Raw genomic sequence first — 24,197 nt, forward strand, 5'->3', positions numbered from 1 at the left:
GCTTAGCCAACGCAACCTTTGCTTACTTTCTGAGTATCTCCAGCTAAAGTAACACCCGGCAATAAACACAGCAGCTGACCTCTCCCTGCTAATTTAAATGAATAATAAAGGCAAGGGCGGCTTTCCCAATACATTTTAATTATGTGATAAGAAAACTGCTGAAACCAAAAGAAATTTGCAACGGTCCTTGCATTTTTATATTAGGAGAAATGAGCAGGGGTGGCAGGTGATGTCTCCATATCCAAGAGTTCATTTTAATTAACTCCCTCAAATGAATAGACTTTCTGCTGTGGCTCTGGGTAAACTGTATGTGACTGAGACATGACAACCAAAAAAGAAGCTTTGGATGGTCCAGGTTGCCTGTGGTTAAGCCACAGCTTTCCCTGGTGTCACTTAGTGATATTACATTTCTCTCCTTTCAGTCCTGTTCGTGCATTCCTTGCCTATGGGCAAGTCTGTGAGTCCTCTGTAGGGAAAGCTGAGCCAATCCTCCACATGGAGCATCCTTCAAGATTTGAGCAAAAGCTGGTACCCTGGGAAGTGACGGGGTGCTCCAGTCCTGCAGAAGGAGAGAAGCATTCATCATTTCAGGGTAGAGGCTGGAGAACTGGATGTGGTCAGAAACTGGAGCCCTTCTGTCCCCAGGCATGCTGCTGAAGGCTGGTGGAGATTATGTGCTCCATGGAGCAGGGTGTTGGTTCTGTCTCTTGATCTTCTCCCTCTTGTGCCTCTACTGCACCCAAAGCTCAGGGCTTCCTCCTCTCCATCACTTCTGGATTTGAGAGTCAAGAAGTGTTGCGCAATCAGCAATGGAGACAAACTGAGCCCAGTACAGGGTCTGATGCTGTGCTGAACAAGACATGCTCTGCCCAGGGAAGCCCTGTCTTTGGCGACGTCTTGGCAGCCGGACTTATCTCAGGTATCGATAAAAGCTGTGTCTGTGCTGCTATCGAGGGCCAGGGACTAATTTATACCCCTGATTCAATCTACATTCCTGTTCTCCTGTCCCATGGTGATGGCTAACATACACGAGGACAGGTTGGTCTTGGAAACAGCCACACTGGAGCAAGAACAGAGCCAGGGAATCAGGCACTGAATAATCAGGATGCTAAAGCCCCCCAGGCCTCGCTCTGTTCAGCTCTGCCGATGGACCAACAACTCTCTGGTCATTGCTTTATTTATCTGTGTGGAGCTCACCGTTGCGTGCTGCTGTGCCTTAGCCATGGGCCTCTCATCCCTGTAAGCAACCACTCTGTGTTCTGATCTCTGTTTTAAAGGGATGGGTGTTTCCTGTGCAAAAGTTGTTTTGTGATAACAATATAATTTTATCAAGAGTAAAGAAACCAGTCTGGATAACCTAGGGCTTGACTCTGAACTTTGCCATACGGCTACAATTTTTGCATACTTTCCTGAACCATCTCCCTGAACCTTGCATGATTCACCTGTCCTCTCCTTCCCTGTCTCATGAGCTCTGGACATTTGTGCATCCGTGTTTTGTACATGCTTGGAGGCATCTGACAGAGTGTAATGGCAACGACTGACACGCTGCTACATGGATGCAGCCTACACATGTGTGACCACACGGGTTATGGGCACAGGGATAACCAGGGCTCTGTCCCCTATCTCAGAGGCTCTGCAGAGCAGAGTTCAGCGTCCCCGTTCTCCTTGCAGAGTGGCGGCAAGCAAGCGGGGCAAGGATGATCCTTCAGGATGAAGACATCACAACCAAAATAGAGAACGACTGGAAGAGACTCAACACGCTGGCGCACTATCAGGTAACTATGTGAGAGGATGGGTGGGTAAAAGGTAAGAAAGTGAAAAGAAGAAAGGCAAAGTGCTATTGTCTAAGGTGCAGAGGCAAACTATGGTTGAGTGGGCAGTAACTGGGTAGAGACCCTGTGTTGAATACATCCATCCTGTTGACATCTATCTCTGCATGACCTTGAGATCTATAAGAGAGGGCTAAAGATGTTCAAAATTTACTTACACAATGATAGGTTTAATGAAAAATGGAGTTTTGGTCAAATGCTCCCCCCACTCCTTTCCCTCCTTGCCAAAAAAAAAAAAAAAAAAAGAAACACAACAGAAAAACAAACTCATTAAGTTTAATCCAATGCTGACAATTTTGTCATTTCCTCAAGCACACCTTAGCAATCTATGTTTCATAACAAATTCTTTCTTTTTTCATTTAAGAGCTGACCTGAGGAGGCAGCAAGCAATAATTTGAAAAGGAAACAAAACTTTTCACTTCAGATTGACTGAAGCATTGCTGGCTGATTCCAGAACGCTTTTTTTTTCAGAGGGTGCGGGGATGTTTTCTATTTTATTTCACCAACAAACCAGGCATAATTTTCTTTCCCTTCTGTGCTTTTTCCAGTTGTTTGCTTCAGGCGATGAGCTCCCAGCTATATGGATGAGCAGGGGCAGAGCAGGGCTCAGCTGCCGGGGTGATGAGCTCTACGTCGTTTGCCCTGGCTATCCCGAGGGCAGACATGGAGCATGCTGGGACAGACACTGATATTGCTGTTACCTCAGTTTCCCCATCTGTAGTGTGGGGCTAAAACTACAAAGAGCCAATAATTGCCTTCCATGATTGCTGAGGGGCTATTTAATTAGCCTCTGCAGTGCTTTGAAGATGAAAAACTCTATGCAAGTGCTAATTATTATTATTACACAGACAAGAGTTAGACGTTGTTAGCAGGGTGTTTTTTTTTCACTCATCTCCTTTTTATGATGTCTTATTTATCACAGATATTCCTGATGTGGCTCCTCTGAGCCACTGGCTTGTTAACATTTCTGATACAGGACCCACATGAATCGCCTAGCTGTAGAAATGGAAAGTCTAGCTCGTTTCAGAAAGCCCTGTTGTCTGTTGAAACACTATCCCGTGACATCTTGGAGCACAGACACTCCAAACCCACTGATTTTCCCTGCCTGAGACCCTCTGATACAGTGAAGAGAAAGAAGTTGTGGTAGTCACTTCAGTCCAGCCATGCGTTTGTCATGTGGAAGGGGGAGACTGTGCCTGGAGAGGTTGGCACAATCAGTCAAAGTGGAAAATGTAGATATCCGTTTCTGAGCTAGGTACCTAGATATCAACTGCAATCGAAGTGGAAAGAATAGAAAATTTCACGTCAGTTTTATCATTCTTATGGAACACACCATCCTTGATGATTGAAATAGCTCAGATGGTTTTATTCTTCTCATGCTCCTGTCCTACATAAGAGCTTCCTTGTGAAGAACCTACTGTCAGCTTTACTGAGGTTAATGCAAAGACTCACATTGTCATCACTGGGCTTTGAATCAGGACCTCAGTGGAGCAGGGTCTGCTTTGTCATCAGTTGTCCTATTGCCCAAGTGCGGGCTTGTAGCGGTGTAACAGGAGATTTTTTCCCTTTTTTGTTAATAGATCCACTGAAGCAAGCATTTGAAGCTTGTCCTGCCTACAGTAACACTGGTTTATGGCTCAGTTTCTGCCGCTTAAATTACTGCCGCCATCGGTATGCTCCTCAGCCAGTTTTCAGAAGCTTATTGACAAAGTCCCTTTTTCTCATCAGGTGCCAGATGGATCTGTGGTAGCTTTAGTCTCCAAGCAAGTCACTGCCTACAATGCAGTCAACAACTCCACGGTCTCCCGGACCTCAGCCAGCAAGTACGGTAAGGTCCTGTGTGCTGATATGGACTGAGAGCGCACTGGAGAAGAGATCCCAAAAGTCATGGTGGTTACAAGACACTGAGCACCAGCAGAGAGAATGATAGGCAGATGACTAGTTGATATGATTGCTTGGGGAATGGCAGGAGGAGAGGATTTAGCCATCTAAAACCTTGTCATCTGGTCCAAGCTGTCGGTCCAAGTGGTGGAATTGCTCTTGGGAAGTAGTTCTCCTCCCTTGTTAACGAAAGGAGGGGCCTATATAATTAGCTGCCTGCATTTTGGATCACTGAATCTCACTCAAGAGTTTGCACAGGGAGAGGCAGGGGAGAAGCACTGCATGCTGAATGAGCTCAGTAGTTCTGGTGGGCAAAGTCCTTGGAGCATGGTGTGTTGTGAAGACAAATCTGTGGCCTCTGGGACTACCAGCAACCCCAATCTACATAGGGCATAGCCTGTCTCCAGTTATAGCTCGGTGTGGGCGTTGTGTGTCCCACCCAGCTATCTTATTGTCCCAAGAGAATTTGCACCTGGAAAAATAATAAAAATGGCTTACTGAGGTCTTACATCAGTATATCTCAAGGCAGTGGATTTTTGTTCCCACTTTACCCATGAGACAACAGAGAATGGGACTGCTGTGAAATAGAAACCAGACGGAAATTCTTCTCTAGACCCAAACGGAGACCTCCCGAGTCTCACTCACACCGTCACACACCTTTCTCCCCTGTGCTAGAATTGCAGCCCGGGACGCGTCTCGCTATGGTGATGCCAGAGGGCAAAACATCTCTAATGTGCAATCAGAGTGCTGCAAAACCGTCCTGCAACCTGGATGCAGCTGTCATATCAGTTTATTATTATTTTTTAATTTATGAAAGCATCTCCAATCCTTCTTCCTCCCTTTAGCTTGAGGGAAAGTACAGTTACTGAATGTCCAGAGGAACCCCCTTCCTCTTCCTCCAAGGACATAAGCAATCCACCAGACCTTATTAATATTCATCCTCTTTGCCATGTTGTTGCAATTACTGAAAGACACAGTGACCTTTGAAAAGGAAGACTTGAGGGGGGTTAATTTCTGTTGGATTTCTTTAATTCTTTTGCCATTTGATTTTTCAGAAGGAGGGAGTGGGGAAGAATGCAGGGGGAGGAGAAGATGTGGTGGGTCAGAAGTGATTGTTAATTGCAATTAAGAAAACAGCATCCAGAGAGAAAAAGGATATTCCATCTGATAATTAATATGTAGAGATTGGTAATGCATTAATGAGGCTGATTCAGATCTTGCTACAGAAAGGTGCAAGACTCTTCTGTTAAGTACGGTTGGAAAAGACTGTCTGCAGCATTGCTGGAAGGTCAGGGAGAGGGGAACGCCTCATGCCATCACTCAAAGGCAAAAGGAGATAAAATTTGGAGGTTAAAGGTGTCCTTGGAGAGGAAATTTGTGCAGGCCCCCCTGGCGTTCTGGGTTACTCTCTGTCAAAACAAGGTTTTGGATCAGTGAGCGAACAGGATGATTGGGTAGGAGTTATTGGATTGCTTTGATGCCAAAGGAGGGAGGGGATGCAGCTCCTCCTAAGTCTGGGGATGGAGAGCGAGGCAAGAGGTCACATTAGCAGCATCAATATTACTATGCAAAAAGGCCATGGCCTGTTCTCTGGCCATAATGACAAACAGCGTGGCATGATACGGCTAACGTCCGTCCAGGTAAAACAAGCTGTACTTGTCCTTATGGTTATCATGAGTAGCTGGTACTGTCACCTGAACCAGTCCTGGGCCCAAACCACGACACTGTCCCAGGCCAAAGTTTTGCCAGGGGACGTGGTAAGAGGTAAAGAGCGTGGGCAAGTGAAAGTCAGTGTTCAAGCCTTTTTTAATTTAATCGATATCACATCTGGCTTGGCTGACATCCCTTGTCTTTGCTGAGCAAATCACTCAGTCATAAGATAATGGTTTGATAATAAGGCCTGGTCTGTACAGCTGCTTTGGGGGATTCTCCATCTCACATTGCAATTCCACCAGGAGATATACCTGCGTTGCCTAATGTTACGAATTGGTTGATGGAAATTTATTTAATACTAATATGGAAATGCGGAGCTTGTGAGAACAGGGACATCGCAGTACTGTTACAGCCTTCCCGCTTTGGAGACCCAAACTAATGTCTCCCCAGGGTGGACTCACCAGCTGTGATTGGCTCAGTGCCACACCAGAATCTGGGTGAGCATCCCCTCCATATACTGAATGGGAGAGGTACCTGCTACCAAACCCAGACAGAAGAGGTCTTCTTCTTGCCTATCTGATGACAAACTTCTATTAGGTCGCATGTCATTAGCATATTTCCTTGGTGAAACCTGCTAATCCTAATACAAGTTCTACTAGGGCTGAGACACATGTGTCTCTCTTTGCAGAAAACATGATCCGTTACACAGGCAGCCCGGACAGCCTCCGTTCCCGCACACCCATGATCACCCCTGACCTTGAGAGCGGAGTCAAGATGTGGCACTTGGTGAAGAACCATGAGCATGGCGACCAAAAAGAGGGTGACCGGGGCAGCAAGATGGTTTCTGAGATCTACCTGACAAGACTACTTGCCACCAAGGTACATGGTGGGGGCAGGGAGGAGGGTGAGAAATGTTTTTTTAAAGGCTGTAATGGAACTTTTTACCTACAAGAAATGAGTGACTGCTCAAAGGATGCCAAAAGGGGATAAAAAGAGAAGGAAAATAGTGCAAAAGGAGTGCTCCAAGCATGGGAGGAAGGAGTTTCAATTTAGAAAGCAGAGTCAGAAAAGGGACACTGGCGAGCAATGAGGAGTAGAGAACCCAGGGCCATGAGACTGGTGGAGAAAGTCAGCACAGGGGTAGGTGTTGGGGTTTTTGACTATACTGGCTTGTAGCTTGTACCAAAATTGAGTAAATGAGGAGCCAGGGAGTAAATGTGCCCAGATCGACTTCCAAGGATGTGTCACACCTCACAGTCTGAAATGGGCTCCTATGCCACAGAACCCCTAATATTGTGGTACAAGTCCTTCTTCTCTGCCTTTCCCCTGGGACCATAAAGACTCTTGTGCTGGTGACTTGGCAGGGAGTTCAATTGATTGTGATGTGGCTAATAGGTGGCCAGCTCCAAGGAGAGAAAACAGAGTTAGATGCCCATCCCCACTGAGACATGGAAAACTCAGGATCTCCAAAGAGAAAACACAGATTGAGTCAGGTGGGGGCAGAGCCGGGACATCCTGAACTGAGTCTCCAAACACATCTCACACATCACAGCTGGCCCATGGCATGTCTCCGCAGAGAGGGCAAAGACTGTGTTGGGAAGTTGGTAAGATCCCATCTGCTCAGTCCATATTCCCTATGTGGGTGTCTGCCAGAGCCTTCAAAACTTCTGTAGTAGGGCAGCATGGGAGTGTTTAGCATAACTGGGAATGCAGCACCATGGGGAGGACACTTGCACAAGTGGAGATCACTCAAGTTGACAGGTCTAAAACTTCCTGCAGTGGACTTTGGCTCTGGGGAAGCCACTGAAAGTGGTTTAATTGCCACCGTCTGCACAGAAAGAACTCACTGTCATTCACCACCATGCTGTCCCTTCCCTGCAAAGGAGATGGCCAGTTCTTGCTGCAGACGGCTCGCTCTGGGGTTGACAAAAGCTCTCAGACCTTTCGCCTTCTTTCATCTCTAACTGAGACTATCTTCCACCTAACTCACTTGTAAAGGCTTCACAAGAGCATGAGCAAAAGCAGTTATCTGAGTTTACATTTATTTGCTCTTCCACCCTGTGGATGGTGGTCTCCTTGGAGAAGCCTGCATTGATAAAGAGGCTGCAACAATCTTTTTCTGCAGGCCAGCAGGGACTAGGGCAGGTGGGGAGGAAGGCAGTATAGTCAGAGAAGGGCTCCCTTTGCAGTTCTGCCATCCTCTTGCAGCATAAAACATCTTTTGCCTGAATCTCTCTAACGTGGGATTTATCTCAATAAATATCTCAGTTCTCAGAAGTGGAAACTGCAGGGTAGCTGTGGCTCAGGTGTGGCTGATCACGGTGTTATCTCACCATGTTCTGAGTGATCAAACAGCCCAATCTGCCTTCCTTCTCTGAAGTTTTGACTATTATCGTTCCTTGTCAGGGTGTTAATAGGCACAAACGCAATTTCATGTGTTCATGCAAATGCTGTCTGAGTTTGCCCATCAGACAGGTCTCCATCACGTGCTTAAGTCCTACCAAAGAGTTTTGCCTGCACTTTTGTTCTTCAGCTCATTTTGCCTCTGGTGACTCTCCCCGTGTCCCCACTCAGGCCCTCTAAGTTGCAGTAGGATTTGGAGACAAAGTAGCTTTGTCTTTAGCCCTTGGTATGTGCCCAGCTCCCTGGTACCATGATACTTTTATGGATCACATAACGTAAAAAGAAAATGATGCTCCCCGGGGTCTGGGCCCCAGCTGGTGTAAACCAGCAAGCATTGGACCAGTGCTGATTTACACTGTCTGGGGATAAGTCCCCTACCCCACCAGTGCATCGCTTTTGCTTTCTGTTCCGGATCACAAACTCAAGACTTGGGGTGTTTTTTGTGTTTTGTTTTGGGGTTGTGTTTTTTGGGGTTTTTTGGGGTTTGTTTTTGTTTGGTTTTTTTTTTTTTTGTGGAGACGGCTGGAAAGCAGCTGTGAAACTTGCACAGCAACAGAGAGAGTAGAAAAGCTGGGGGTTTATTGTTTCCCCTCTTGGGCTGAGCAGTTTTCTTTCCTCATCATCACCATTTGAGGGAGGGAAAGAGGAGAGAGAGCAATTGCTGGTAATACAATCCCAGGGAATACTTAGTTAAACTGACAATGATTTTTATTCTGGTAAATCCCTGACCTCTGAGACCTAGAGTCTCTTGCTTAAAAGCCTCAGAGGTTTTCTTTGTGTTTGTGTGGGTGAGCATGTAGAGAATTAATTCCCTCCAGAAACTGAACCTGAGGGCAGCTCTTCCATGTCAGACCAGCAAGATTTCCCCTCGGGGGCCCTTTCTGAGTCGGGGATGTGCTGCAGGGCTGTATTCACCCTGTAGGAGTTCACACAAGCAAAAGGTACCTCTGTTTGTTTCTCGAAGAATAAATCAAGTGGTGAATCAGCAAGAGACACCAGCTTTCTAATTAAGTATTTGTTAGCGCTATGTAAACTTGAGCCACTCTGGTGGAACCTGGTGCTTCGTTTCTAGTAAGGAGAAATTCTTTCCTGGGTCTGCAGAGACAGGGGAAGGGTTTATTTTTCAGAAGAGGAGATTTTGCGTATCAGGAAACTTTTGCTGGAGATTTAATTGCATTTTGGTTATTTTAGCAGCCATATGTTTTGTTCACATATCAATGCCTATGAAGCTCTGAGCAGAGGTTCAAGTGTGGGTTAGAGCTCCCCATTCAACAGGGAAAACATGCCTTGACTGGTGCACCTCCAAACCCAGCTTGCAGCTCATCTATTTATCGTAGCTCAACTGCCCCCTTCTCCAAGCCTGGTCACCCTTTGATATTCCAGCTTTTTGCCTTCTTCCTAAAGCTCAGCTGTCCTCACCGGGTTGTCCAGGGTGGTTCTCCAAACACCGGATCTGGGATTCTCTTCCCAGAGGGGCCTAAGGAGACCTCTATAGTCTCTGCAGTGAACGTTACTGAGGTCTGCAATGTTTCTAGGGTTTGCCTCAGTTCCATGCCAATGGGTAGTAAAAAATAAGGATGCCTCTTGGGGATTAAGATGAAGTTTGTGTTATTTATTATACTACTCACACATATAAAAACAGCCATCTCTTTGGAGGCACTCTTGTGCTATTTGTCTCAATGACACCTTCTGCTCTGCTCTACAGTCATCTGACTTCTATTCCTAGCTTCAGAATTGGCCCCGGATGAAAGCCAGGGTAGAAAAAAATGGCTAGTTTTTGTCTCATACATGCACTAAACCGGTTGCAAATAGGACTCAGAGGAGAGAAATTTCAGTGGGAACATATCGGGGCCTCTCCATCACCATATACCTGAGATGGGCCAAGGTATCCCACCACAGCTCAGCCACTCTCCCTGGCAGGGAGTGCTAGTAGCAGAGAGGACAGGTAACATCTTCACCTACTTGATCTGGTTGGTAACCAGATGTAGTGGATATTGTGAAGATGCACATGCCAGTTTAAAAACATATGTATTGAAATTTCTAACTCATGTCACATTTAACAAATATTAGGTGGCTTCCACTTTTTGATCACACTTTCTGGGCCTGATTCACAGGCATACTCTGTTTTCAGTGGAGTACCAAAATTCAATATCCTCTTCCCACTTGGTATCTTACATTCTTCTCTCCTTCTTTCTCCCAACAGGGCACCCTCCAGAAATTTGTAGACGACCTCTTTGAGACCATCTTCAGCACAGCTCACCGTGGCAGTGCACTTCCCCTGGCCATCAAATACATGTTCGACTTCCTGGATGAGCAGGCTGACAAGCACAACATCCATGACCCCCACGTGCGGCACACCTGGAAGAGCAATTGGTGAGTGAGATACTCCAGTACAGTCCAGCACCAGGTCTGGGACTAGAAAGAGAGGAGAGGGACATGTAATTTGGGATCTGGCTGCTGGGGAAGATGAGGAGCCTGGCGTGGGGTTCAGAGCACCAGGCTCAGTCTTCCCAAGCCTATGGGGAAGTCAGAAGATCCCAGAATCCAAAAGATATTCTCGAGGATGGAGCACTTTGACTAAACAAATCCCAGTTTGCCCTGTATTATATGGCCATGGCAGTATTTCTGAGTGACCTCATGAGGATACAGGAGGAAAAATGGTGAAGTATTTAACTGCTGCGGTGTCCAGGCTTATAGGAATGTGTAGGGAGGCATGGGAGAGGATTCAGCACCCCTGTCTTCATCTAGACTGGCTGTTTGAATTCCCACTATAGTCAGAGGGGAGCTAGGGCTCCATTGTTTGCCCACACATAGGCATCTAGTGCCGTCTGAGATATTTGAAGGTATCCCAGACATCCACAGAGGACGTGCAGCCCTCAAAGGAGACTTACACCCTCCTGGGCTGGCAGCTGGAGGCCAGGAGAGCATCTCAAATGGTAGTAAGCACTTCAAGGTTCTGGAGCTGGATGTGAGTCTCCTTCGGAGCCAGTGACAAAGTCTGACATCAGCCCCCCTGCTCTAGCTGCCAGGTAGCAGCCCCTCTTCCTTCGTGTAACGGGACAGCAGGGAAAAACCAGGGTCGGTGGAGAGAAAAGATCTCTGCGGCTCCTCTCCGCTGAGTCTCCCTGTTGGAAAGAGTCCCCTGGGGAATCGCTCCCTCCCCTTCTCCTGTGCAAATACAGGGACTATAAAAGGAACAGCAGAGGAGAGCCATGGGGCTCCCAGCTCATGCATTTTTTTCCTTTTACCAGCCATGCTGATGGCAGATCGTCACAGCGCAGTGACATAAAAAAAGAAACCCCATGCACCAAAGAGGCTTTCAACTAATGAAACATTAGCATATTATTAACATTATCTGCGGCACTAATCTAAGGCTGATTGCAGCCACTCAGACTAAATGAGCAGGAGGTTTATTTAAGGGGGGAAGGGAGGAAGGCAGAGTGTGTGTATGTGGGAAAAGGGGCAGTATGAAGAAATCTGTTCAATCAGATTAAATTAACTCAGAGTCACATCACGGGCTTCATTATTCCCAGCTAGGGACATCGTGCCCCCAGCCCCTCCTCGCACCCATACACACACTCAGGCATACACACATGCGCACTCTGCTCGTCCTCACTGTGGCTGTGTTTGCCATCCCAACACCCACAGAAGAAGTTCTGCACAGTTCACCCATCCACCTCGTCCCCCAACAGATGAACCTCTACCCCAACACCCACAGAAGAAGTTCTGCACAGTTCACCCATCCACCTCGTCCCCCAACAGATGAACCTCTACCCCAACACCCACAGAAGAAGTTCTGCACAGTTCACCCATCCACCTCGTCCCTCAACAGATGAACCTCCACCCCCGGCCTAAAATGTTTCCCACCCACAACTCCAGCACCTACCACCTCTCCTGAACTTGGTTGACAGGATTACGTGTGACATGTGTGGGGCTTCCCTTACATTTGCTCTGGGATTTTTCTGGCTGAGGAGAACACAGTGGTTTAGGAAAAACTGGTGTCATCCCTCTGTCAGGACATGCTAAACTGCCTGCTCTTACCTGAAATTTATTGGACTTGGAGATGAATTTTTTTATGGTGCTTGTGACTATGTGGGGGTAACGAGCAAATGAAAGGGACTGAGGAACTGAGGAGTTTAGCCTGAACATCAGGTGAATTTGTTAAGGTGAAGAATAACCTCCTTTTGGGAAGGTGCAGACACTGAAGGTAGACTTACCAGTCTGCCTGACAGACAGACAAGAGTTTGACTCTGTGATCAGTGACACGTCTCAGCTCCTAGGCCATGATCATATGAATGCATTTGCCCCGACAAAAAGGCTTGAGGCAAAGGCTGGAGGTAGACACCTCAGGGCATCTCATACAAATGAACTGCTCTTTTGAGAAAAAGGAGGGAAAAAAGGATTGCAATCGGAATAACATTTCCTGGGTTAGGGCAGATGCATTTTCATTTCAAAGTTTACAACATTTGTTCCCTCTTTCCCTTTTTTTTTTTTTTTTTTTTCCTTGAGGCAATAGGGTTTTCCCTGTCACATAAGGACGGCTTCATGCCCAGTGTGTGGGGATCATACGCGGTCTTGGTCTTGAGCCGTGGAGCGTGACAGCACATGGTGTTCACAGCACACAACCTGTGCCATTAGCACTCCTAGTCTCAACCTGGGAGCTCTACCTACCTCTCTTCCCGTGGGGTTGCTGTGACGGATGAAAGCCAAGTCCCTCAATGACAAACGTTCACCATCAGTTTTGCAGATTCAATGCCTGTCCTCGTCTGATGAAGCAGCCAAAGGGTGCAACTTTCCATTGCATCCTAAAGTAGAGAAGACAGGAGCAACGTTCTTCACCTCAATTATACTCTCATTAATTTATGTGCAACTTCAATAAGGTGGCATTGACTTTAAGAGTGACAAAGTCTAACTTGTAAGGATAGCAGGGACAAAAGTCAGTCCTGAGGTGACTCCACTGCCATCCCTAGGGTCCTGTAGGGGAGGATTTTATTGTATATTGACTCTTACCCCAGAATCCTTATCTCCACACCCTGATCTTTGATTCCCATCCACCATTTACCATTGCAACCTCACACAACAAAGCCTGTGAGCCGCGCACTGACTGTCTCACCTCTTCCACCTCTCTTGCAGCCTGCCGTTACGGTTCTGGGTTAACATGATCAAGAACCCGCAGTTCGTCTTCGACATCCACAAGAACAGCATCACAGATGCCTGCCTCTCTGTAGTGGCTCAGACTTTCATGGACTCCTGTTCGACCTCAGAACACCGTCTGGGCAAAGATTCACCCTCCAACAAGCTTCTCTATGCCAAGGACATCCCCAGCTACAAGAACTGGGTGGAAAGGTGAGTTTTAGTTCTAGAAATAGGGTTGACATAAGCAAGTGATACCATGAGGTCCTGCTTCATGGATGGAGGTAGGAGGCATCGTCAGTATTGCTTTGATATCTTTTTTTCTTTGGTTATTGCCAAAGTAGAAAGTTCCGTGTTAGCCTTTTGTTCCCATGTGCCTTGCAGCAGAGATGGAAATTTAATTAGAGGTGTGAATGGAAGGTGTTTGCCGTCATTGTTTCTCTTGAGGAGAAACTGTTGAGAAGCAGTAGAGGGAGGAAGGAAGGGGAGGTGGTGTGTTTGAGCCCTGTGAAGTACGTGGGCTTCTAAGTCTTCTCAGACAGACCAGAAGTGGTTTGCTGTTCTCAGCATTGTTGTGACATTCCCCACACTGCCTAAATCCTAAAGGTCATGCAATTATCTCCCCTTATTCCGAGTCCAGCAGCTTTCCTTGGAGGCTCTTCTCTGCTTTGAATGAGATGCCGTAAGATTGACAGGCTGGTGACTGACGCTCTGCAGGTATTTTCTGAAAGGTCGGAGGTCTTTCCAAGCATTTTATCCACATCTGCAAGAGCTGTAGCTATAGTGTTCAATCTGCTGCACCGAAGGTCAGTGTCTGGCAAAACCACTCTACGGGGGATACAGCCAAGACAACTGTTCTTGCACTATGTAGGGGCTTCAGTTTCTCTAAGATTTTCCACAGGACAAGCAAATAGCACATCCCGCACTCGGTTCAGCAGGAGCCCGTCTGCTGGAGCAAGCCTTGGAGAAGTAGATCTCTGGTTTGTTTTCCAGTATGCTCCGCTTGCTTGGCATTATTGACAGGTTTGGGAACCGCACAGATGGAGAATGATTACCACTCTGTGAATACAAAGCTGGGTTTATCTTACAGATCATTCCTGTGTAATGCCATCCAGTTTTAAGCAATGATTTGTCTGGATGACTTCATAGGCACTGTCTAAAATTGATACCATGTCATGCTGGTTATATGAGACGTCTGCTACTGTAGGCACACGGCGCTGTAAACCACTGTGTTTCCTTTGGTGGCGATGGTTTTCTCTCATCTTGTGAAAGAAGAGCACGGCTGATCAAAGAGCTCTGTCCCCTAATCGGCACGAGGTGACATTTTTTACAATAATGCTTCCATTGGTCTCTGATTTGTCTGGACAATTATTTTTAGATGTGGTTAAACACTTCTGCAAATGTCGTTTCTAGGCAACCTGTAAGGCTCTTGCGAGCTACCTTGCTTAATTATGACCTACTTCTGGTACTGTGTCCAAGTTTCTTAGTATGTATTGAGGTTGATTGCTGGATTGACCTGGATAGGCGGAAAGAGGCATTCGAGATGCATTTAGAAATCAAGTTTGCACCAACAGTGACCCAAAGGTGTCATACTCCACTGACGCTTTAGCGACCTTGCGTGTAGTGTGTGGTTGGTTTCCATGGACAAATGCTTTGTTTTACATGTGATTTTACATGGTTGGTTTTTTATCTTTGAAGCTGGTACATTTGAGTGACAAACTGAAGTATGTAGGTGGAGAACAGGGGATTTCCTCATGCAATACCTTTTTTTTTTCCTAGATAAACAGAAGGCTGCAGTTTCCTTTCTTTTTTTTTTTTCCCCCCCAGTATTGATTACAGTTTGCGACTCTTTGGAGCTAAATCCTGTTGCCCAGAGATCTTCAGCAATAGGTGCTGCATTTGTCTGGAAGTTTTCCTGAACAACGGGTTTTGCAAATGAGGTACATAACACCTCCTGCTGCTGGTAAACAGCACTGGATCTCTGTGCCCAGCATGCGCTGGGTTGTTATCTGCACTGATGTCTGACAACTTGAACTGATGCCCAAGGGGAGGCTGCAGGTTTTGGAATACGGTTAGAGCTTCTGCCCTGCTTATATTTTTGTGTGACTCAAGGCAGTGGCACCTGGATGCTGTGGTAGATCAAAGAAAAACGTATCAAGGATGAATAGAATATAATTTCAATTCTACTCTGAGATAATGAATTCCTTTTCTCCATTCTGCAACTGTACTTTGAAGGAGTTATTCCAACTCCAATGGCTTCCAGTACTGGTTGGAGCTATTTCTGTAGTCAGCATCAGCTGGGGAGAGCATCCTTGAAGACCACTAGACTTCTTCAAAGAGAGAGTCATAAGATAAAAAGATTTTCAGTCGGGAAGTTTAAGAAGCGGTTGAGTAAATCAGAAGAACCTGAAATCAAATGAACTTCTTTGATGAAGAAGAAGCTGTAAGAGGGCAATTAGGCAGTGGCAGATTGTAACCCTACTTGAAGGCACTCTGGAGTAAAGACAGGCTCCTGTCTTTTAAGAGGTCTGTTGAAATGGTAGCTGGGCTGGATTACTCCAAGGCTTCCCTTTGCAACTCCTGAATTCTCAGTGTGTAGTGTGCCTTTAGGACTCACAAAACTCAAAGCAGGGAATTCCTTTGGCACAAGAAGCAAGTGCATACCTCCAATCCTTCAAAGATTAGTGTGAATGTACACTGGGAAGGGAATAGCTACCGATTCCGACCTCCACATGGTAGTCAACTGGGAGTTTGATTTCAACAGTCCTTTTTTAAAGCTGTTGGAAGCGCAGGTGGACTCTGCCTGCTGAAACAAATCCTCTGAGCAATGCTGACTTTTGGGAAAACTAGGTTCAGCATTCAAATTACACACCCGGGGCTCTTTCATTGTGAAAGCACATGGCTAAAAAGTATCTAGGTGTCAGGCACAACTTGGATTTCCTGCGGCAGAAGATGAGGCCTGACTGAGGCAGGAGAATTAACCCAGGAAACGAGGACAGACTATTTGGCTTTTGTTGAAGCCATGAAGAGTCAGACTGTAGTTCTAAAACAAGGTGGAGGCTTTTCAATTATCATTATCTGAGTCTATTCAAAAACGAGGAAAAGAATGTGAACGATGGACCAGATTCTCATCTGACTTTTGTTAGTAAAACTCCATAGGCTTTGCTGAATTTACATTAGACCAGCTTCAGATCTGCATCTTTTCAAGTTTACTTCAAATGTCCCCTTTGAGCCTAGAAATCTGGAGAACTTGGGAGCATTTGATGTAATCCCCAAGCAATACAAAGGGGAGCCTGGTCTAATTGGGACTGTCTCATTAGCATTCAACACCACATTTAAAAGATGACAAAGGGCTGTGGCTGACCTTTCATTTCTCTCCATGCTGCCAAGCTTATGATAACACTTGTTTGAACTTCATTAACACCGTTTAATTGCCTGCATCACAATCAATACGATGTTTCCCTACCGAAGCCTGGCATGAAGGCGGGGATGTGGGAGACCGAAAAGGGGCAGAGCGCAAAAAGCAGAAGCCAAAGAGTTTTTCCATTTCATGCTGGTGCCCCAAATACCTGCAGTGCTGCAAGGAGAGGAGCTGGTGCTTTTTTTCTTATCCCTGCAGCCACTTGGTCTCCTTTTGCCTGCTTATTGTGCATTAAAAGTAGCCCCTCAAAGAAAAGTTGAAAGTCAATGGAGACGTTGCAAGCATTCTTAACCCCTTGAGAATCTTCCGATGAAGACCATTTAAAATAGGCTTGCCAGCTTTGGGACTAATAGAGGACCTGATCTGTGGAATTCAGAATTATAACATCTGCAATTTATTACGTTAACCTGGATACAAACACTACCTCATCCAGCTGTTGGTAGCCAGATCCTGGGTCCGTGAGCTCATCTATTTCCTTTTCCTGAAGCAGCTGTGATTTGCATGGCATTAGCCTTTAGATGTCAAGGTCTTAAGCTTGTTAGAAAATGCTGTGGGCATGTGTTTGGATTAAGCGAAATGTACCCATGCACGATCTAACCCATATAACTTGTCAGCCTGTGGTTTCAGGACTCTGTAGTCAAGAGATGGTCTCTTCCGGTATAGTGTTTGTGATGTCTGTTGGCCACTTTGCAGCTAGTTTAGAAAGAAAGACGAATTGGAGTAGTTTAGTACAATAAGGATTATAAGCTGCATGCACCCTAACATTGTGAGTTATTGAGGCTTTAAACAGAAACACTGGGGTGACTGCAAGGGCTTTAAAAGAGAGCATCAAATGACAGGTGCAAATCCTGGCTCTGCTTTAAAAAATGCAGTCTTTTGTGTCTCCTTTCCCTGCCAGAAAGAAGGCTGAAGACATAACATACCAAGGGTCAAGGTAGGGGGTGTTGTCAGTGGAGATAATAAAAAATGGTGCTGGAAGGGGCCTCAGGAGGTCAACCCAACCAGCTCCTGCCTCAGGGCAGGATCAGCTCTGTCTAAAGCCTTCCTGACAGATGCTTCTCTACCCCTTTCTTAAAGGCCTCCGACGACTGAGCCTCTGCTCTCCTCGGGCAATCCGTTCCTGCGCTTCCTTGTCCTTCCCATCAGAGCGTTCTCCCTGATGGGCAGCCAAAATCTCCCTGGCTGTAATTAAAGCTCATACCATCTCATCTCATCCCTGGGGACATGGGGTACAGCTCATTCCCTGCCTCTCTGCTGCAGCTTTTGCTGTATCTGAAGACTGTTTGCTCGTCTTTCTTCACCTTTAGTCTACAAAAAACTCCTGATATTTTCTCATCACGGTAACGTGCTGCTCTTACACAGTGTAGTTTTCAGCAGGCGGGATGACATTATGTCTATATTCAGAGGGTTCAGCCTCAGACCCACGCATCTTCTGCACTGACGTGATGCTGGATGGTTTCTTCTCACGGAGGAGCTACCTGTGCACCGATTCACTCTTCAGCCATTGACTCGGTGCTGCCCAGCCATTTGGGATGAAAAACAGCAGGAAAAGTCATGTGCATGCGAAGTAAAATCGGTGCCTTAGCTAGGGGATGCACACACAGACAGAATCGTTCCCTCAAGCTCTTCAAGGCAAATCTCTGGAAGAAGTGACAGGTCTTCAGCTAACTTTGGGGCCGGTACCTGTTGTGTACCTGTCATGCTATTACTGCCAAAGTCCAATCAGTGTCCAACAGCCCGGCCTGGAACCTCTCTCTGAAATAGGCTCAGTGTGGGCTAACAGAGCCTTGCAGCTGCCCATAGCTGAATCAGCAGAAACACAAACTTTGCAGCTCAGACGCCTCCCAGCAAACTAAAATTGCCATGTCGCATCAACAGAAGAACTGACAGTATGTCCTTGCATTGCTTCACTTCATCCCATGAAAGAGCTGGCTGCTAGGCTGTTCCCAAGCTTTCCTTCAGCCCTTCTCTGCTATAGCAGTCCCCCACATCCCTTTCATACATCTCTTCCTCCTTCAGTGGTCTTGATACAGCCGGCTATTGCATAACCCTAATTATGTTATTGCTGTAATTGCGTCTGCCGTCTGCAGCACATGGATTCGTTACAAGCTTTTCATATGCTAAAATGATTATTAATGAGTGCAGTCCCAACCCAGCGACGGCACAACAACAGCCATGACAAAAAGATCTTTTGGAAGGCAATTAGCTCCATGCTAAGCTGCCTAAACCACGGTCGAGCTGGAAAATTTCAGACTGGAGAGGAAGCACTGGCACCACGGCTTTTCTCTTCTCTTTTGATGAGTTAATGAGTTACTGAGTGGCAGCAGGCACAGTCGTTCTTGGGAAACAGCTCCACTAAGGAGCCTTTCCTGGTTGGTACCAAAGGCAAGAGCGTTTACCCCTGCCGAAACAGAGGGCAAGATGTGTTCCCAGGTCACCGTTGTGTTGCTTTCCTTACAGAAACAAAGCAAAACAAAACAAAACAAAGACAACCCAGGGAAAGAATAGGATGTGACAGCAACAAGAACAACTGTCTTTTGAGAATAAGAGGGAGCACTACTATATACCGGTGCACCCAAAATCCTTCCCCATACAATGGTGGTAGTAGATGGTCGCCTGGGCTGTGTCCTGTTCCAGCCAGGCTGGGGTGAGTTGCTGTGCTAGTGACACCTGTGAAGTCACATCCTATCTAGAATGCGACTACCTACCTACCCACCCTAGTGATCCTCACGTCCTCCATTAGAGTTGCTGAGGCGCCTGAGTGAGAGATTCATCCAAAATTTCTTGAGGGTTTTGTTGCTTCCGACGTCTAAGGAACAAATTTCCTGCCACATCAGAGGACGAGGAGGCTTGAGGTAAGAACTCAGTCTCCTCCTGTGATTCAGGGGAAAATCAAGCACATAGAGGATGATCTTCTGATACTCATCTAAGGATCTCCCAGAAACAGCTGGGAAAGGATCCACTGGAGAAAACCAAAACTGGAGTACAGGAGAAGGAGCAAATCTGCAGCCCCAGGCCAGCGAGTGGTGCACATCTGACCAAATAGTCTCTGTCTTCTACTTTAGACTCTCAATCTTGAACCTTCAGAGTCAGGCTGAGCTGGATTTGCTGCTTTTCTACTTTTCTGCCTCATTCAGAGAGAATCTGGCTTAACGTTACATACCCAAGCTCCTGCTGGCTAATGCAGCTTCTGGGGCTGTGGAAGTGTGAGTCAATGATCTGCCCGTGTCTCAGGCGAGATCTAGTGGCCCTCAGCTTTGGGGTGCTCCCAAGGAGGCAGCGTGGTGAAAGAGCATCTCACTCCTTCTGCATTGCCTCACAGCTCAGCTTGGGTGTAAGCGAGAGCTGTCAGCTGCCGGGGCGAAGGGAAGCAACACGCAGACAGCCTTGCAAATGCCGGCAGTGAAAATGTAAGGACCTCTGGGGTTCGGTGACAGCTTCACAGCGGTTTTGAAGACATTAGGGGTATGCAAATGGCAGAGGGTCCTAAGTACCTCTGAGGATCTGGGCTCAAATAGAAGGTAAATAAAGACTCAGCAGGGATGTTGTCATCTTCCTGCTAAGATGCTTTAATATACACATTCATAATTTCTTCAGATAGCACAATGATGGCTTCATTAGAAACACTTCTGTATAAAGAAGTCATTTGGCCATGGCAGAGTTCTGATGGAATGATATTATATGTCCTCTTCCTGTACTAGCAGCTAGGTTTCATTATTGATACATGGAGTTTTTTCCCCTTCTTTTTCTTTTATTTTTCCCGCGAAACGCACTTGCACAGTATCTTGGTTGGCAGCCTTAATGGATAATAACTGCTCAGGTGTATGACAGCCGGGAAATCAAGTCCAAGGAAGATGAGGACACTTTGGTGTGGCAGTGGGTGATGGTCCGTGAACCCAGCACGCTGAGATCACAGCTTGGGAGTCTGTCATGGCCTCCAAGCCCTGAAACTCAGACTCTTGCATCCTGTCCTTCGCCCCGGGGAGCATTGCGTGTTGCTTTTCGTGATTCAGATGACTCATGGGAGTGTTATGCTGCTGGGAAAATATCTCTGCAGGGCTGGAAAGGGACCGGGGAGCTTTCAGACCCTTGTGATTCACAGACTCAGGAGAGAGTTGCTAACAGGTGAAAGGGAGACAGGAGAAGCTTGGAGAAGCAGGTGGTATGCGTGTCTGTGTTTCACTTTTTAGGAACACCCCATCCCTGCACCCACTGTCCTGCCACCATCTGATGACTAGCTGAACCAGAGAGGAAAAGGTTCATTTCAACTGGTTGTCAGAGCCAGACTGGCAAATACAACACAGTATCTCCGCATTCCTCCACCAGCCTCATTTATTTTTGCGGTGATGTAATCCCTTTCGCTTTTCATTTCGCCTAGCAGGAGGGGGCCTATGCAATATTCATAAGGAGCTGGGTTCTTCTCCATGGGCTCTTCTTAGGCACCATAAATCAATGCATTTCACTGCATTGCGGGCTATTTTTCCTCACAAGTCTATGAACCGTGCTGGTTGCACATGAATGTAGTTTTCTTTGGGTGCCAAGGCACACCTCATTTTTTTGGCCATAAGACTCCATGTTTCTCAGCAATGTGCATTGGCTCTGAGGAGCCTGCAAAGCACTGTCATGGGTGCCACCGGTTCCTGATGCTTTCTCTTGTCAGAAGTCCATCTATCACAGGTGTGATTTTGTCCAGCTGCTGATGCTGAGACCTGTTTGTGTTTTTCTGGGAGTGGCAAAGGTCTAGAAATATTTATTAATCTTGCTTTCTATCTTCTCCTGGAGGAGAAGTTCCGTAGTTCCGCAGAACAGGTCCTCAAGAGGTTTCCAGATGGGTCCTTCCCAACTGGTCAGGTCTACTTGGACACTGGGGGTTAGGCAAAGTGTAAAGCAAAATCAAGCCCAGACAAATCACGACTGGAGTACTGGGAGTGGGCAATATTTAGACCACGGGACTGAGTTAGACCAGGATTTTTGGCTGGTCCTGAGCCCAGAAGACAAGATGCTAGGACTCCAGGGAGAGTAATGTTGTGCATACCGGAAGTTGCAGTGAAGGCAAATTAGGGTTGCATGAATTTTTGTGATGAGCCAGAGCCTAGCTCTGGAAGAGCTCAGGCTGGAACACTATGAACAGAGCTGGGAGAAGGACCTCTGCCTCCTATGCCTTTCTCTCCCAAGGGCTACATCAACCCCTCTCTGCAAAACCAGGGTAGCAACTGAGACCAACCCATTACAATAAATCAAGATGGGAGCGCAGGCAACAAAACCAGACAGCAAAACTGGAGCCTTCTGGTGTGGAGGGGTTTCCTCCCAGTGCTCTTACACTGTGCTGTCTTTCATAGGAGACCTTGGCAGCTGCTCCTCCGGCTCTGTCATAGAGAGTATTTTCCCACTTGTCTGTCTGAAGGATCCTTATCGTACAGCACTTACAGTGTCCAATTTCTCTGCAGTGGAAAACAGCCTCCATCTCAGCAGGTGTCTCAACGCTGTTTACAGGACACCTGTCAGCTCTTTTGGCTCCCCGTCCCCTCTGCCTCCTAATTATAAAATCGTGGATTGCTGCAGCTACGGGCTTTTTTTTTTTTTCCTTTTTTTTTTTTCCTTGTGCACAAAATGTCAAATTGCAGAAATTAAAAATGTAAATGATGGCGTCTAATTAACCAGTTGACAGCAGAGCACAGCTGCGAGTGACAGTGACTGATTACCTTCCGCAAACCTTGTCCTCCAAGACCTGCCTTACCCAGGGGACGAAGGACATCGAAAATAGCAACTTCCTTAAAGAGACATTACTCTACTGGTGAAGCCTGATGGGCAATGGTTCTGGGGGCTCCACATCCTACCCATAAAACCCCACTCTTCTTGCGCTTGAGAGTAATGGCGTTGACTCCTAAGGGAAGCAGAATGGTGATGGGAGTGTTGAAGCCTGTTGCCACAAAATACGACATCAAACTAGCTTAAAATTTGGGGCTAAAGGGAGACGTTGAGCAGCAGAGGAGTTGCTGGGGTAGACTGGATTCAGCAAGGGAGGTGGATGATGTTAGCAATGGATGTCAATGTACTGGTGCGAATGGTGCAGGCAAACGTGCAAGGGGTTGGGGGTTTTTTGTCTGTGGGAGTGAAATCCTGAGCTCTCAGTGGGCAGCGAGGTCAGTGGGAGTTCTCTGTGGGACTAGAGGCAGGGCTCAAAGCCCTTGAAGGCCTGACAAAGGAATCCAGCATCAATAGGTACTGTCTACTTGTTTGATGACATGGAGAAAATTTACAGGGTGGTCTTTGGGACTTCAGTCTTGAGTGAATCAACACACATCTGGTATTCAGGAATAGCACTTCAGTAATTTCCACTTTTGGCTCAGCCATCTCCCTTGCTGTAAAAGAAGAGCATGAACAGGTATATCATTGATGCACCAGAAGAGCCCAAGAGTGCTAAGTGTGTTCTTTCTCCTTATAGTTGGTGGCTTTTACCTCTTGACTCCTTACTCTCTCCCCTCAAGAAACATCTGTATTTCTCTCTCAGGTACTATTCAGACATCGCCAAAATGCCAGCAATCAGTGACCAGGACATGAATGCATACTTGGCTGAGCAGTCTCGCATGCATATGAATGAGTTCAACACTATGAGTGCGCTCTCGGAGATATACTCCTACGTTGGCAAGTACAGCGAGGAGGTAAGAGCCTTGGAGAGGGGAAGAGCAGTTTTGCAGGACCACAGGACTGCCCACCTATTCCCAGGTCCCAGCACGTCACAGATACCTATCTTCATCCTGGCTAAGGGGATGATGGATGTAAGGAATGAAAAGCAAGGCCTGGGGTCTGGAAAGGGAGGGTTTGGGATAATTGGTCTCCCCAATACTCTTCCATCTGGAACCTTGTTATTTTTGTCTCCTATTATTGGTCAATCAGGTGTAGCTGGCTTGCAGTAGTCAATGGTCAGATGTTAGCCTGCTACAGAGGAGCCCTACATGAGCTCTGCACCACATGTGGCTGAAAGTTTAAGCATATGTGCCCAGTACCATTTCAGATACCCGAAAGCACCCAAAAATGATCCAGCAAGCATGACGTGGGTCTTAAAAGTGACAAGCATAGTTCTGTGCATGGAAGACTGGGTGAGATACCTTAGGGCATCTCAAGTGGCGTGGCAAGGTGATGAATAAAGCTACCAAATAAATGATCTCCAAGATAAGAAGCCATTTGATTCATTGCAATCTAGAGGTCTGTGTTTAGTCAGATCTACCCCAACCTGCCTGTCTAGTTCCCTGTTGATTGGCTGACCTGCTTTGCATAATCTAAACTAAGCCTGGGACCTAGTTTAGAGAAAGCTAATCCTCATCTGCTGCTGTAAGATGCTGAACTCAGTCCTTTCAGGCAAAAAAGAAAAATACCTATCAGTTTTTTTCTCTCTCCTTTTCCAGATTCTTGGAGCCCTTGATCAAGATGACCAGGCTGGGAAACAGAAACTTGCCTACAAACTTGAACAAGTCATAACCCTCATGAGCATAGACAGCTGAGAACTGTCCTGCCAGGGACACCCTGGGAGGGATAAACCAAGTCGTGCCTCACTCAAGATCATCATCTTTACCAAGTGCAAGTTTTGATCGGCTGTAAGCAGAGTCACCTGAACAGTGCTCCTCTCTCTCTCATTTCTTTCTCTTTCAAAGTCTATGGACAAAGTGACAAAGCCCCAGGGGTTAAAAGAAAAGACTGCAGAGGAATCTTGGCTCTGGGGATATCAAGACATTTGGGTGGAGCTCTCCTTTTCACAGCTTCCCCTCTGCCTTCGCCCTAGAGACAAACTATTACACACAACTTACCCCCACAAACCCTCCCCCGACATCACATAATCACTCTGCAGATGGGGAATTGGGAGGTAACTTCTGTCATGC

At 46.7% G+C, this 24,197-nt stretch overlaps 1 protein-coding gene across 1 annotated transcript in view; it reads left to right on the forward strand.

The window, feature by feature from the left end:
• The window catches only part of PLXNA4 (plexin A4), a gene marked incomplete at its 5' end in the record, with an annotated part of 458,703 nt that extends 434,841 nt beyond the window's left edge, over window positions 1-23,862 (forward strand). The window contains 7 exons of the mRNA XM_082479239.1: window positions 1,672-1,775; window positions 3,558-3,657; window positions 6,052-6,242; window positions 9,970-10,139; window positions 12,900-13,112; window positions 22,832-22,982; window positions 23,727-23,862. Of these exons, the coding sequence (XP_082335365.1) occupies window positions 1,672-1,775; window positions 3,558-3,657; window positions 6,052-6,242; window positions 9,970-10,139; window positions 12,900-13,112; window positions 22,832-22,982; window positions 23,727-23,822 (1,025 nt within the window). The 3' untranslated portion in view covers window positions 23,823-23,862. The remainder of the gene's footprint in view (window positions 1-1,671; window positions 1,776-3,557; window positions 3,658-6,051; window positions 6,243-9,969; window positions 10,140-12,899; window positions 13,113-22,831; window positions 22,983-23,726) is intronic.
• Between the last annotated feature and the right edge of the window lie 335 nt (window positions 23,863-24,197).

Source organism: Vanellus vanellus, assembly GCF_965231255.1.
Source record: "Vanellus vanellus genome assembly, chromosome: 1".
Taxonomy (NCBI): domain Eukaryota; kingdom Metazoa; phylum Chordata; class Aves; order Charadriiformes; family Charadriidae; genus Vanellus; species Vanellus vanellus.